General features: G+C 53.0%; 2 protein-coding genes across 2 annotated transcripts; one reads left to right on the forward strand and one right to left on the reverse strand.

Moving 5' to 3' along the window:
* The first annotated feature begins 768 nt into the window (after positions 1-768).
* LOC34621811 (probable myosin light chain kinase DDB_G0275057) lies at positions 769-6563 on the forward strand. Its single transcript, XM_026334761.1, has 15 exons — positions 769-927; positions 1302-1528; positions 1823-1881; positions 2043-2116; positions 2295-2487; positions 2752-2808; positions 3088-3184; positions 3303-3365; positions 4041-4126; positions 4516-4628; positions 4981-5038; positions 5335-5424; positions 5633-5737; positions 5914-5983; positions 6272-6563. The coding sequence occupies exons 1-15, from the start codon at positions 769-771 to the stop codon at positions 6561-6563; spliced, it is 1743 nt and encodes a 580-aa protein (XP_026190546.1).
* A 2997-nt stretch (positions 6564-9560) lies between these two features.
* LOC34621810 lies at positions 9561-15707 on the reverse strand. Its single transcript, XM_026334762.1, has 7 exons — positions 15621-15707; positions 14235-14785; positions 13457-13533; positions 12858-13231; positions 11302-12719; positions 10100-11268; positions 9561-9628 (listed from the first exon to the last, which is right to left on the reverse strand). Exons 1-7 carry the CDS (start codon positions 15705-15707, stop codon positions 9561-9563), a joined length of 3744 nt encoding a protein of 1247 aa, XP_026190547.1.
* Between the last annotated feature and the right edge of the window lie 29 nt (positions 15708-15736).

The raw sequence follows: 15736 nt of genomic DNA on the forward strand, positions 1-15736 counted from the left end.
TAGTTGTTATGGCGAACCCAGACAGGCAAAGCGAAATGACCTGTTTCGCTTCGAGACACACTGCGACTTAAAATTTGCGGTCTTTATGCCTTCCGTGCAGATATGACCTTGTTAAAATATTTACCTCGTGTATTGTGAGAAACCAATTCGTATTCTTTTTGAATGGCCTGACTATTCACAGCCGTATCCAAGCACTACACTCATTGCATGCAGCGAGGAACACAGCGGCTAGCCATCTGGACGCCGTCTTTTCCGTGTTGTGTATTTGTACAGATATGATATTCGAAGCAATGTCTATCATTGCTATGAAGGAGCTCTAGTCCTCTGTAATCCACCCGTTTTTGAGGGAAACCAGCTCAGGAGGGTGACTCAGTGGCGGAGCGTGTCTCCCCTCGGTCCTTTTGCCTTCCTTCCTTCACTCTAAATTTTCTTTGGATAGCTGCACTCTTTGATAAGATCTGTTCCTGATGAAGACTAGGGAGGTTTGCAAAAGGCCCGGCAGTTCCCGAATGTCGGCTGCCCGCGGTACGGCTTGTGCAGTTTTTCCTTCTGTGCTAGACTACCTATAGCATCTCCTCTATTTTGTTTCCCTGGATTCAGAACTCCGGATCCCTACTTCTGCTACTTCCTTCGGCGGTTGTGCGGTCCCATGGTGGCTGTACACCAGACATCGTCCCTTGTCCGCACAATGCACTAGCACCTTCAGTTTGCACTTTGCGGAAGGCGCTGTAATAGGCCACACCCATTTGTTTCCAAAACAAAGGATAAATGGGGGCTAACCAATCGCTGCAGCACTTGAGGGGCCGAGAGGTGCCTTCTGCCAGTCTCTCGCGGATCAAGGGAACCCAAACAGAAACGAAGGCTTCTCAGACCCACACAACACTCATTAGTTACGTGACTCAACAGGTTCAAGAAAGCGTCATTAAGGTGAGGCAATTGCTGATGTTTGCAGCGGTGAGCCCTTAACTCAGTTACTGGGCAGCCGTAATCGATTCGCGATGGATCGCGTATTATGTTTGTCTGTATCTGTGTAGAACAGTATTTACAATCCTGAGAGCATGCATATACTCTTCCCTATATAAATGCAACTGCTCAGGATTATATATCTGGATAGGTTGGCTCTCTGGTACAGCGGACGATAGTTCGGCTTGCTTCTGTTGAGCTGTGATCGAGCCTTTTGGCGAGAAGCACAGTTCTTGCACACGACTGAAGGCAAGCAATCCAGTGCATGCGAACATGCTCGCTGTATTGCTTTCTTGACGATATGATTAACAGCGTGTGTCCCGTTATTGTGTATGCAGTATACAAGCCGGCTGATGAATGATAACATCGGGAATGCATACAACTTTGATTTCGTGTTCCTTCGGAGAGAAAATGCAGGAAGAGTGTGCAGAGTGACGTGCAGGCGCAGCGGACGCAAAGCGGAGGTTCTTTTGAAGCGGAAGCACCTTGAGGATCCTTCTCAGTTGGAATCTATAAAGAAGGAAGTAGAGATTTGGCTCTCCCTAGACCATCCTCACATTGCCAGGCACGTCATTTCAGTTTTAAATTGTGCTGAAGAAGGCTCCTACACACGCACTGTGTTGCCGCCCTTGGTCTTCCACAGAGCTTGAAATTGAGTAAATACTCTGCGAATCGCATGCTTCTGAGCTGCCTGCACACATGTGAAGAAAGCAGGCTTGCAACCGAATCTCTCCAGATACGACCATTCGGCACTTCGAGCGGCTGCTGTGGGGATCGCGGTACTAAATCGCCTTCCTTGGCCGTTAGTGGCGTGTGTTTATCGAGGACGGCAGTTGTGCTTGTGCCTGTGGCTGTGCAGGTTGTTGGATGTTTTCGAAGATGAAAGCGGGGTCTACCTGGTATCAGAGTTCTGCCCAGGTGAGAAGGCCTGTTCAGATGGCGAAGAATGGCGAGGCACTCGGTTGCACTTTGCGCGCTGTGCAGCTTCGGGAGAAACTGGGGGGCACGAAATCCTCACCTTGTTTAGTGTGAAGCCACCGATTCGATTTGGGGGGTGACGGAGCTCGCATGCGCCACAGGGGGCTCGCTGTATGATTACTTGGCTTCGCTGCAAAAGTGTCCGGAGGAGGTGTCTAGACAGCTGGTTCTACAGGTAGGTGACTGGTTTCTCAGTGCAGTAGCGGGTTCTTGACGAGGTACTCAGGAGTTGGCATGCAGATTCTACTTAAGAGCATGCAGATTCTACTCAAGAGCATGCAGATTCTACTTAAGAGCATGCAGAGCTGCTGCATTACTCTACGTCTTCGCCGGGGTGTTGCCGCCTGCTGCAGATGGTAAAGGCGATTGGCTTTCTCCAAGGACGCGGGATAGTCCACCGTGATCTCCGCCTCGAGAGTTGGCAGCTGACGAATTCCGGCGATCTCTCCTGCCTGAAGCTTTACGGCCTGAGTCACTGCACGCGCTGGCGCAATAAGGAGGGCCGTCTAAACGCAGCCTGTGGCATTCTAATATACACCAGTCCCGGTAAGCTGCTCGGCAAGTCGCCGCCATGCGCATGCACAGCGAGAAGGCTCAGCTGCGGGGCCCTAGGCGCATTCGTGCGGACCGCTGCGCTACCAGGGGGCGGTGGTGTGTGTGCGTAAGAGGCACATCTCCTCGCGACGGAGACAGGCTTCGATGTCTGCCCGCTGCGTATGCACCTGGGAGCGCTAATGAAGGGCTGCCTTCACCGTCATCGTCATCTTCGAGTGTCTCCACTGGGGAGCCTGTCTGCTCGGCACTCTGCAGATGTCCTTTTGGGACGCTACACCGAGGCTTGCGACATGTGGTCTTTGGGTGTTATTGGTGCGTTGGTGTAAACACCACTGCCGCTGAAATCGCCAGCTGAGCTGGTCACTGCAGAGTGCACTGCTCTTCGGGTCGTACGTGTGCAGCGTCTACCAGCATGCAGCAGCCATTCTCTAGGCAGGCAAAGCAGGCTTTCGAGAAGCTGATGAACAGTGTATACCGGCGAGAGTCCTCGCATCGACTTTCACGGCTTCGAACGATGCATGACTGTGGCTCATGAGCGACGTTGGGTGGAAAGCGCCTTCGTGCACTTGCACTGTTATGCCTGCCCCGCAGCCTACCAGCTCCTTTGTGGGCGACCTCCTTTCCAAGGTTCGCGGCAGGACATAATCCGCCAGATCCTCTCTGGTGCAGTCAACATGCAGCACCTTGAGTAAGCTCTGAGTGCGGAGAACACACAGGATCCTCTACCCTAGTCATCACATCGTTTGCTCCGGCAGGCCCTCTTTGCAGGCCTTGCCCATCGTCTGTGCTGCTTCTGGATTTCGTAGAAAAGCGGGAGTATCCGAGGAGGCGAGTTCCTTCGTGATGCAGCTGCTAACCATTAGTCCACAGTAAGGCTTCTTGGAGGGAGGGGAGGGCGTCTTCTTCTTCAGTTAGCGTTCATATAAAATACATATAGTGTATGTTACATATAACGCATGTACGCACACCTTACCTCCTTGCGTTTGCTGTGCATACGTTTCTCTCCGCAGCACTCGCCTCACCCCCCAACAGGCCTTGGAACACGTAAAATGTTGCTCTTCACCAACTAGGCACAGTCTCAGACTTTTAGAGCGATTTCTTTGGCACTTTGGGGGGACTCTAATGAATCAAAAACGCCTCCTTCAGGAGTTGCACAGTATTACAGGGGATAGCGCCTAGCAGGCGATTTGGGGCGATTTCTGTGTGTCTGTTGTAAATATTTGCAGCCTTGGCTCTTCGGGCAGATGCACGCCTACCAGTGCTTGCCCCCTGCATGCGTTGCAGGGTGAGCTCACAGGCCTTACAGGGCTGACACGAACGGGAAACTCATGCACGTGGGAGGCTAGCAATCCATGGACGCTGTTGAGTTTGCAGTGTGCGCGTCGGTTGGCAAAATCCGAACGTAACGAGGCGTGGCAATTGAAGGACGTGTTGCTGCTGCCTAGAGCCAATGTGCACTTCAGCAGGTCAAATCCGTGCATATATATATACATATGAACACACGTCTTCCTGGACCGGTGCGGTTGCTGCTGCGGTATCCTTAGGCTTCGGTGGTTTGCAAACAGTGGCGCCTTGCGTCGCGCATCGCTCTTGATGTGCGCGTATTGTCTGAACTCTGATCAATGCGAATGTAAGGCATCGCCAAAGTTGACACCTCCATTTTCCCTGCCGCGTCTGATCTTTTGTAAGACAAGGTCTCTTTTCTCTCTCTCTCTCGCTCGCTCTTTATCGCTCTCCCTCTTTATCTCTCTCACATGCTAAGTGTGTAAGAAGCCCCCGTTCGAGTGGCTATCAAGGAATCTCGGGAAAAGCAGTCAATCAGGTTGCTTGATTAGACTCTCTGTGATGGCAATTTACTCGGAGCACACGCCTAAGTCAACATCATGAGCGCTCACTCTCTCCCCTTGCCTCAAGGCAGCGCAGTGGAGGAGGCGCCATGTGTAGGCGTGTAGGCCTGCATTCGGGAGCAGTGCATTTACACAACTTGTATCCCTTTTATTCTGTCCCTTTCTTGCTCAGCTGTGGGGAAGCTGTTTGCGGCAGCATCCCACTCCAGCTCCGGATGCCTCACACTAGAAGACCTGAGGAGGACGCTCCAGAGAGCGCAGCTGGAGCCGCTTGTAGACGAAGAGGTATTGGATTTCCGATGTGTCTGAACATCTTCTGATTTTTTAGTTCGCGGTGAAGTTCAGCCTCGATATCTGCCATGTTGCATCACACTAGCAGTGGGAGTATGTAGCACGCACATGCGCCTTGATGCCGTGAATACCAAGAGCACGTAGATGTTTAGGACTGGGTAATCGGTTCATTGCTTGCGTATGTGCTGATGCTAATGTGCGGCATTTGGGATCGGGCAGGAGGGCCTCTCCTGACATCAACAAGGAGGGAGTGCAGTGTGTTTCTTGCCACCGACTCGCGCTTCTTCTGCAGTGGCAGATGGCATCGGCTGGAATGCTTCCGTTGTCGAGTTTCGTGCGTGACCAGGTAGAAGAAATATTTGAGGCCCTGGATATCAGCAAAGACTCAGAGATTACGTTTTCAGGTGAGTGGGCATGAGGCGGTTTGGATAGCGAAAAGGGTGTTGTGTTCTTCAGAAATCAACTTTAGCCTGCGAGATGTGGCAGTCAATGGACGGCGTCTCCACGCACGTTCAGATGCTCTTTTCCGCTTCGTCTGTATCGTAACAACAGAACTGCATGGCAGCGGTGTGCTTGCAAGTCCACTGACCTCCGACGGCCTCGTTCACGAAGACTGAATAACGCATGTGCTGCGAAGTCTGTGAGCTATGTGCTATGCCTGTTGGTGCTGCGATGACCCTTGCATGCATGGGCGACTCAGTATTCGCCGCTGCACAGATCGGTTCCTTAATCGAGCCGGAGGAATCTCTGTTAAAAGCGGCGTTCGCCAAGTTGGATGCTGACCGCGATGGTAGGGGAAATACACGTCGAGGTGGCTCTCGTCGAGGAATTACAATGAAATTTGAGGGGCCCCTGGGGCCGTCACCGCTCATTTTACGATTCAGCAGGAAGGGACGATATTGCAGTAGTAGACAAATCCCATTCGATTTGCGTAGCGAGTCGGCACGCGTGCAACGGCGTGATGTATGTTGCGTTTCGCTCCTCCCCTTTGGCCGCAGGGCGACTCTCCCTTGATGACTGCCGCAGGGCACTCGGAGACCCCCTATTTAGCCAGAGCATCGCGTCTGCTTTATCTCAGGAAGAGGACGAAGATGGACACCTTTGTGCGCTCTGGCTCCTGCCTACGGAAGCAGCTAATCCGCTTCGCGTGTCTAGCCACATATTTTATTGACCCTTCGAGGGAGCAGCCACACGATCATGCGGTTATATTTCGAATCCTCTATGAGTAGCACAGGCGAGCTCTTATTTGTGCTTCGTCTTGCCTTCCGGATGCTCACAGCCTACTCGAGTTTTGCCGCACTGATCCGCGAGAAGGACAAGCCTCCTCCGCACCGCGACTTCCGGTCTCGGTGCGTCGTTGCTTCCCTCGTCAAAGTCTGAATCGCTGCGTTCAAAAATCAGCGAAACAGCGTCGAACTGCTGTCGTTTCGGTGTATTCTAATGAGTCTGTGTAGACAGTAAGGAAGGCTCGCTTTCTGGAAAGCTCATGCATGCATGCATGCATGCTGCATGATGAACGAGCTAGGGCGGCAACAAGCCCTGCGGAGATCGAGGTCAATGCGTTTGCACTGAATTACGGGTACGCTCCCGTGGTGTTTCTGGATTTGCTTGCGGTACTGCAGCCTGAATTTCGAAAGCGGTCGCGACGTTCGATCCCCTGTCAGTGGCCGTTCTCCACAGGATCTCCCAATAAGCAAACGCGCGAGTGTCCATACAAGTGCCGACCTACAGTCTGCTGGAGCATTCTGCTCCAAACTGCACCACAATTCTTTTCCGCAACCAACCTCAGTGGGTGCGTCGTTTCTACATACACAGATCGCCGCGCAGAGCGATGAGGGAAACCAGCGGCACAGCGGGTTGCTCCGCACTGAAGGACCAAGGCTAACGACTGCACCAGCACGAGTCGCTTCTGGTCCCCCTGCTGTCTAACGCGAGCCTTCTGGCTCTTAGTGAAAGCAGGCTGCGGTGTCGCAAGGCTCAAAATTGCCCGCGTAAGGCTGGAGTGCATTGATGCCAGCCCCCGTTGCTTGTACTTCTTGGCTATGCTCCCTGGTCATGTGGCCAGTTGCCAGATCTTCGACGCAGACGAACGAAAACGAGTTCACGGGGATGCTCTTTGCTGCTCTTTCTTGCCACTGCACAGCGCGCCAGTCCTGTATTTGCCATATGATGCGTTATTACGGATCAGACAATGGTTGCTCACACACCAAATCTACTGCAGGAAAAACCCGCTTCAGCTTTTACTGGCTCACATAGTTTAAAATCTGTCAAAAATATTGGTCCAAGCAACTGAGCCTTACCTTGCATTGGGAGTTCAAAGTTTTTGCTCCGCTTCGCTTATTCTTATCTACCTTTCTAACTGCAGAGTACAGTGCTGAATGGTCCTTGGCACCCGTCCAGGTGCACAGCAAACTAGCGCAAGCCTCAGCAGGGCACACCTGGGCCCATGTGAGGCCAACTTTGTCCTCACACAGATAGCTGCCACTAGAATAATTAGCACTCCACTGGAAACTGTGTGAGGCTTGAGTGAAAGACTTGCTTTTCGAATGTCATTTGCTCTGAAGCAGGGATTTCTCCACGATTTGCTGACATATCCTGCATGCTTGTAATTGGGCATTTAGTGGCTGTATGCGACTGTGTGGTACTGTTTGGCCTGCCGAAAGGGTGTAGTACTTGCACCCTGGCTGTCGAATAGCAGGAAACCTGTTCGCTGAGGGTAACTGAAACGCCTCATCAGAGGTGCCCGTAGGGGAACATTTTCCTTCAGACTCTGCACACGCTTGATAGAAACCTCCCGAGTGGTTTCCAAAAGGGCATGCTTTTCACTGCTTGTGCCCTTCACAGTTTCCAACAAAGGGGGAGAAGAAAAGCTACGGATCGCGTAATGCACAAACTCCGAGCACTCGGAGTATTCACAGCTAGCTGCACACCGCCTGTAGAATTTATGCACAAAAGATTGTGTCTTCGTGTATTGAGCTAGTAGCACACTGCAATGAACAACATATATGAACCGAGGACCCCGAAGTCAATTAGTGGCACTCAGCCCTTTACAGCTAGACACTGCAGCTAAAGGTTTCGGAATAGTACACATTTCTTTGAAAAAGTCCAACCGCTTAAGCGTTTGGTGGTAATCTTTCGATGGAGATCCTGAAGGGAGGGTACCGCCGTGGAGGCGTCTCTGTTGCATTTGGAGGCACACTTGTACAGACAGTTTACGGCAAAGGGGGCATACTGGTAGTACACCTAGACAAAAAACTGAGATAGCCCAAGAACCCTGTATGTATACACCGATATGGCATTCTTGCACTGGTGGATTATCTGCGTTTCCTACTTAAATCAGTTTCGTAAGTGGGCAGAGCAAATATTATCACGAGCACATTACGAGATCTGACGAGAAAAATAGCAAAATGTAGGCCACCCCAGACATAAGAGCTTTTGAGCCAAATAAAACCTGGTTTCGTTGATGTGGGTGCATCACCAAATGTCGATAATTTGCAATTTGTGGGGTGGTGAATACGATGATGCAACACTTCGATGGAACCGAGCTAACGATGAGACAGTTGGGGAAATATGCAATGAAATCAAGCCGATGGGCACTGTGAAAGCATTGTATCATACTTGATGCCCCAAATCCTGACTATTAGCACAAATCAATAGACAGTTGCCGGTAGTTGGCAATACCTTCCGGTTCGCCAGACCCCTGGTCTTTATCGTCCTAGGTCTATTGCTACACGACATTACAAGAGCATCAACGTGAAGGCGATGCATACTCATTTTGTAGAAGCTTGAATACCTACGTTTCCTAGAGCACAGATTGAAAGGAAGTGCGCGGGTTTCGCATGAGATCCCCCAGCAATTTTCTTGCCGAGGCTACGCAAAAATTCAAGTATTTCTTAATATATTCCAAATTCTAATCTGCGTTGGACACTGCTAAGACAGTATTTCTTTTTAATGTGCCTTTTTGATGCTAACTGGATGCATGCACAGTGGCCAAATACGAAAGGCAGGGCAGATTGCATTCCGCTTTGTGCGGGGCGTATCGAATCCTCTGTGCATCTGCAGCGGCACATTAATATTGCACACCTTAGGATTGCGCCTTGGAATATCGGTCCTTACCTGTTGGTTGCACGGGAATACTACCTGTACAGAATGTCTTGGAAACTTGGTTTGCTTTACGAAACTTCAAATCCGCCATCGTTTTCAGCATCGAAGCTGATCTATCAGCAAATCATAACTGTGTTACACAAAAGGAAGACTTCTGCATCAACGCTAAAGGATCTTTATCGGTCGTCTCCTGTTCTGCCGAACACAAAGCTGTAGAGTTCTTTTCTCGTTTAAGATGCTAGACCATACCACCTACGCAGCTGCAGTGATTGAATTGCGGAGGGATTATCTGCTGCAGCGTTTGCAGTGTAGTGTCCCCACCGATGCGGAATTTCGCAATAGTTGCCAGAGAGTCTATGTAGATGAAAGACGGGAAGGGCTGACTCTACGCTGCAGGAAAATTGAATATTGCATTTGCTGTGTTCGAGAGGACCAATTTCTTGGAGGTTTGCGGGGAGTTCCTAGTACGAGGTTCTGGTTTGAGCGCTGCTGCACCATAGCCTGCTTTGCGCATTGTGGCTTTGCACTCTATGTATTTGACAGGGCATGGCGATAGAGACTCGGAGACGTCTCATTATGAGACTCCCACTCATGTTTTGCAAATGGAGGGATGCGGTGGTGTGTGCTTCTGGCACTGGGTGCAGCTGGCCGACAAGGACAGACGGGGAAGGTGTAACGCTCCAGCAAGCCTATGTGCCTGTTTGTAAAGCAGACGCGCATGGTTGAGGAACGTACAGCTGAATGTTCAGCTTGTTACTAGCCCAGGCAGCAGCATTCTATGATAAATCTATGATGGTGGCTCGCACATTGGGGCCCTGCTGCTCATGCACCACTGCATGTGGAAACTGGGAGCTGCCGCAACTCAATTTGCCAACCAGGTAGGCGGGGACCTCCGGGGGGCAAATGGAAAATCTGAGAATACAAAGGAGGGTTTATGGCAAGGTGGTTTCAAAAGAGCTCGCAACAGCAACAGCGCAAAGCTCGGACGAGAAGTCTGAGCTAGTCGCGTGGGGGACCGATACTGGGTGGCTGGTGCACAGACAGCTCGTGAAGAGCGCCTGTGGAAGCGGAAATTCCTTGAGGCCCTTCTGCTGTAGAAGAACCTCGCAGCATTTCGTTCTCATCAGCCCTTCGCCGCTTGCAGCGCACAGGGCACTGCTGCCACTGAGGCGGATCGGTGCTGAACTCGGCAACTGCCTCACTCGTGTAGCCGCAGCCACGCTTCTTGCCTGTTGGATTCGCTGCGTTCTGCTGCGGGTGTGTCTCTTGCAGCTGAGCCTCGTGCAGCGCAGACAGCAGCCCAGTAAACCTCTTTCGGATAGCCTCGTTCCGTCTCAGGTGCTCTGCAGTCATTTGCTCACCTTTCGACCTCGCTACTGCCTCGGCTGCCGCTTGTTGCAGTGTGAGAGCCACAGAGGTGAGGGAAGCCACCAGCATATCTCTCTGTCGCTTGCGCTGGAAGCTGCCCCTCCGCAAGCCCAGAGCCTGTTCATCTGCGTTCCACACCTTTCGAGCAGTTTCCGCGTGTGCTGCCGCCGCATGCAGCATCAGTTCTGCTGCTGTAGATGGGATTTTCGCTGTGGCGGTTCCCCCCCCCAATGTGTGCTCCTCCCATGCAGAGCCGCTGAAATTGCTGAACCTGAGTGCCTCCTTCGTGGGAGAGGCGTCTGGATGTAGGATCGCGGAAGACGAGGCAGGGCTGTCAGCTTCTGAGACTTGCTGCTGAAATCGCGGTGTCTCGGTGATCGTGCTCGTAGACTTCTGGCTGGCGCTTGTTAAGCGAGTCAGATCCTGGTGGTGCTGCTGCTGCAACAGCGCCGACCCCACATGGCAGCAGCACACTGCCTTCAAGTAAGACATCTCCGCTACCATCCGAGGCTCCCATCGCTCCACCAGATGGTGCTGCTGCAACAGCCGCTGCAGCAGCGGCAGCATCTGTATGGCCCTAGCAAACCGCCGCAGCAGCAATTCCACCATTGCAACTCGCAGCTGGAGCTGCATGTACAGTGTAGAGTTATGATGCAGCAAAGCCGCCGTCGCTTCTCTCTGCAGCTGCGCAAGCAGCTCGACACCCATGCTGCTGCCAATGCTGCTGGCACCCATGCTCGTTAGAGCATCAAGCTGCAGATCCAGTTGGAGCAGCAGCAGCACTTCTCTTTGGAAGGCTCCCTGGAAGCCGCACATGCATCCAGGAGCATCGGCGTCTACCGAGGCAACGACAAGCGCGGAAGGTTGCCGTTCTGGCCCCTTCGTGCAGCAGCAGCAGCGAAGCAGCCGCTGCAAGTGGAGCAGCGGCAGCTGCAGCTGCTGTGCTGCAGCAAGCAGCACGCTCTCCTTCAGCAGCAGCGCTCTAGAAGCGCATGGCGATGCAGCAGCAGCGGCAGCAGCAAACATTGGAGTCTCCATCCAGCCTCCGGATAGGATGGACCCTGGATACTCCCCGACAGCAGCAGCTGCAGCTGCTTGTGTCAGTGCGAACTCTCCGTCTGCGGCGGCTTTGTGCAGCCACAAAATCTGCATGTACACTTCTCTTTGGAAGGCAGACAAAAAATCCATGGTTTGCTGGGAAGGCGCCACAGCTGCTCCTGACGACGATGTCGGCGGCACGTGGGGTCCTATGGCATACAGCGGTGCATGGCTGCTGCTCCCGCAGCGGACTGCAGCAGCTTGTGCTGCAGAGAAAAGACTCCAGAGTCTGCTGGCGTGGTGTCTAGGGGCGAAGAGAGGCAGAGCCGAGCTCAAGACTTCCGACGGCAGCAGCTGCGGGCAGCTGCTGCTTGCCTGAAGCAGCAGCAGCAAAGCGGCTGCAGCCATGGCAGCGTCTAAGCCTGCGAGTGGCGCTGCACTCCCCAGCAAGTCCACCTCCGTTGAGACAGTCGGAAGGCCGCTCATTCCGTCACGGCAGCTGGTGCAGCAGAAGCCGCTTTCGTCGGCGATGGGGGTAGAGCTGCTGCTGCAGGTGTTACTCGCGCATTCTGTGCAGACTTCGCTGCCGACACTCCCCCCCCACGGCCAGACGAGCGAAGTCACTGTGTGTCGCAGCAACTGCAGCAGAAGAGGTCGCAGTTGCTGCACGGCGGCTGCAGGGGGGCGCTGCTGCGGGCGGCACCATCTTCCTACCAGCACGTAGCAGCGCAAGAGCAGAACCTTGGTGCGCAGCTTGGCAGCAAGATGCTGCTGTTGGTGACGGCCGAAGAGCGCGTCTTTCAGCGGATCCCCCGGAATCGCTTCTCCCTCAGGAGCACTTCTCGTCGCACTGCGGGGGGTGCTGCCGCTTCCGCTGCTGCGTCTGCGCAAGACAGCGCCAGCTGAGCACACAAGCGCCATGAGACGCGCGCATGCATCCGAGATTTCCAGGAAGCAAGTGACTCTTTCGGAGGCGGCAGCCACAGCCGCGCCTGCTGCCGTCGCAGCTGCGCGCGGAGTGCAGCGCTGCAAAAGCGGCCGCCGCTGCACGCGCAAGGGGTCTGCGAGGAGTGGTGCCTCGAGCCGAAAGTCGGATGCCTCGGGAGCCTCTGCTCGGTGGGGTTCTTGGGGAGAGCCTGATGAGGCTCTCGCGCCGAGCGGTTTGCGCAGCTGGTAGCCAGGTGCAAGGAGTCGCGCGTTGGAGACTGCTTTCGCGTCGGGCGAGGCGTCCAGACGCTTCGTGCAGCCTGCAAGCCGGAAGGGGTCTGCTGCATCTGCAGTCGCCAGGAGCAGTCCTGCTGCTGCCGCAGCAGCAGCGGCGTCTGCAGCTGCTGCTCCGGCAGCTGCAGCGGCAGCCGCTTGGTGCCTCGAGAGCTCCCTGAAAGGCAAGGAAGAGCCCTCGTTCCTGCGGAGACTGCCGAAAGGTAGACCACGCATGGAGGCGCATGCATGCGCCTCGCCGTTTCCGCCGGGGGTCGATGTCGCTGCTGGGGCTGCAGAAGGCACTTCTGGCAGCTGCGAAGCGGCTGCCAGGGGGATCCAGCTCGCAGCCTGCTGCTCTCGGGGCTGGGGGGGCTGCAGATTTCGCGCGAGGCGATGTCGCAGTTCCTCCAGATGCCGCATGCAACCCTGCAACTGCTGCACCAGCGGCGTGGACGGCCTTGTCTGTTGCCGTTGCTGCTGCGGCGAAATGGGGTCCTCTTCTTCCTCTCGCTGCTCTTCTTCCTCTGGCTGCTCTTCTTCCTCTCGCTGCTCTTTGTGCCCTCGTTGCTGCTGTCGCTGCTCTGCTCCGTAGGCGGCGAGGTCGAGCTGGACGCCGTGGACGGCTTCTTTCAGCGACTGCAGGAGCCGCGTGGGGTCTGTCGCAAGCTGCCTTACCAGGTGAGGCTGACTGTTCAACAGCAGCGCAAGATGGAGGGAAACCGTTGCAACAGCATTCAGAGAAAGAAGCAAAGGCCACTGCAGCTTGCCCCTTTGCAGAGACAAAAATATTCCTGTGGAAGTCTCTGCCGCTGCCGCTGGTGTACACCGCGACTGCCCGCAGCCAGCAGCAGCAGCAGCTGCTGCTGCTGCTCTTGCTGCCGTAGCTGCTGCTCTTTGGCTGGCTGCAGTGTTCGCGGCTGCGCACAATCCAAATGCCCCCCCCCCGCAGCTCGACGCGGCTGCGCCTGCTGCAACTCTCGGAGTCGCTACACTGAAACCTTGGGGCAGAGCTGCTGCCGCCTCTGGAAAGCCTCCTGTAAGCTCCAGCAACACGACTGCATGTCGCAAAGCGAGAAGCAGCAGCTGCAAAGCAGCGTAGTGATTGCGACTCCCAAGTTGCAGCAAGGCAGCAGCCAGAGCCAGCGAGCAAGCAGCACCGCTGCCGTCACTTCCTTGCACCATTTTGCTGCAAACAAAAAAGGTCATACGCACTAAATTACACTTAACCAAACACACACACACACATACACATGACTCGCACTAGACACGTGTTGCAGCAAGCTCCTACAGCCGCCCCTTCAAGTCTTTGCTGATGGGCAATCCTTGGCGTTATCCTTCCTCTCTCTCTCTCCATTCCTCTACCTCTCTCTCTTTCTCTAGTCCTCTTTCTCTCCCTCTCTATCCGTCTCTCTTCATTCCTCTTTCTCTCTCTCTCTCTATCCGTCTCTCTCTAGTCCTCTTTCTCTCTATCCGTCTCTCTCTAGTCCTCTTTCTCTCTCTCTCTATCCGTCTCTCTCTAGTCCTCTTTCTCTCTCTCTCTATCCGTCTCTCTCTAGTCCTCTTTCTCTCTCTCTCTATCCGTCTCTCTCTAGTCCTCTTTCTCTCTCTCTATCCGTCTCTCTCTATTCCTCTTTCTCTCTCTCTCTCTATCCGTCTCTCTCTATTCCTCTTTCTCTCTCTCTCTATCCGTCTCTCTCTAGTCCTCTTTCTCTCTCTCTCTCTATCCGTCTCTCTCTATTCCTCTTTCTCTATCCCTATCCCTCTCTCTCTCCCTCTCTCTATCCTTCTTCTCCCTCTTTCTCTCTTCAACGACCAGAAAGAGCGTGGCGAACGCTGCAGCCACACACGGGCAGCACCTCCCGATAGCAGCAGCGACTTTCTGCTTACCCTGCGGCAAGCGCAGCCTCCTCCAAACGCCCCATACGCAGCAAGACGGCGAACGCATTCATATGGATTTGCTGCTGCAAGGAAACAGCCATCTGCTTCTCACGGCTGCTGTTGGTGCCGCCGTCGTTGCCGCTAGGAGAGCTGCTGCTGTCGGCTGCATGCGGAAGACTGTGCAGTGCTACCGGCAGCAAGCCTGCAGCAGGCGCAGTTGCAGCACTCTGAAGGCCAAGCGATAGCCATGCAGGTTCTGCAGCTTTTATCGCTGCCTCCACGAGATCAGAAGACCATTGGGTTCCTCCAGCGACGGCTGCAGCCGCTGCAGCCGTGGCTGCTGCTGTCAGTTCGAGCTCGTTGGCGAGCTCTAGCGCCTCTTCGCCTCCCCCATGCTCGAGCAACAGGCGTTGATGCATCAAAGCAGACGGACAGCAACGGCCAGATTCCTCTTCACGACGCTCCATTTGCCGTCGCTGCAGCTCTTTCAGCAGCTCGAGGCTGTCGTGAAATGGTAATCCGTGAGACAGCCAAATCGATAGCACATCTCCGCCTCCCGGCTGCAGCGGTCATCAAACAGTACAAATGCGCTTTGAAAGTATGTATGTGTATAGGTATGTATAAAATATACGGATATATATTATACTTCATTTAGGAATCATAAATGTTGACAGGAGGCGATGGTTGTCTATCCTCACTCTGTGCGTATGTGAATGTGTATGTGTATTTAAATGTGAATGTGAATGTGTATGTGAATGTGTATTTAAATGTGAATGTGCATGTGTATGTGTATTTAAATGTGAATGTGCATGTGTATTTAAATGTGAATGTGCATGTGCATGTGTATTTAAATGTGTATGTGTATGTGTATTTAAATGTGAATGTGAATGTGCATGTGTATTTAAAAGTGAATGTGAATGTGTATGTGAATGTGCATTTAAAAGTGAATGTGTATTTAAATGTGAATGTGCATGTGTATTTAAAAGTGAATGTGAATGTGTATGTGAATGTGTATTTAAATGTGAATGTGTATGTGAATGTGTATTTAAAAGTGAATGTGCATGTGTATGTGTATTTAAATGTGAATGTGAATGTGTATTTAAATGTGAATGTGTATTTAAATGTGAATGTGCATGTGCATGTGTATTTAAATGTGTATGTGTATGTGTATTTAAATGTGAATGTGAATGTGCATGTGTATTTAAAAGTGAATGTGAATGTGTCTTTAAATGTGAATGTGTATTTAAATGTGAATGTGTATTTAAATGTGAATGTGCATGTGTATGTGTATTTAAATGTGCATGTGTATGTGTACGTGTATGTGTTGTGAATGTGAATTGGGGAGGAGGGGTCAGTGGACATCCGAGGCGCAAATGGATGTCGAGACAGCCGCACGGCAGGACCATAAGAAGTTGGGGAGGATTCTGACCTCTTTCGCCACTTTGCTGCACTGCGTTGCGATAGTTTGGTAGCTCGAAGCATCGAAGCTGCAGCAGCAGCAGCTGCAGTGG

Source organism: Cyclospora cayetanensis, unplaced genomic scaffold (assembly GCF_002999335.1).
Source record: "Cyclospora cayetanensis isolate NF1_C8 unplaced genomic scaffold, CcayRef3 CcayRef3_contig_5, whole genome shotgun sequence".
Lineage (NCBI taxonomy): Eukaryota > Apicomplexa > Conoidasida > Eucoccidiorida > Eimeriidae > Cyclospora > Cyclospora cayetanensis.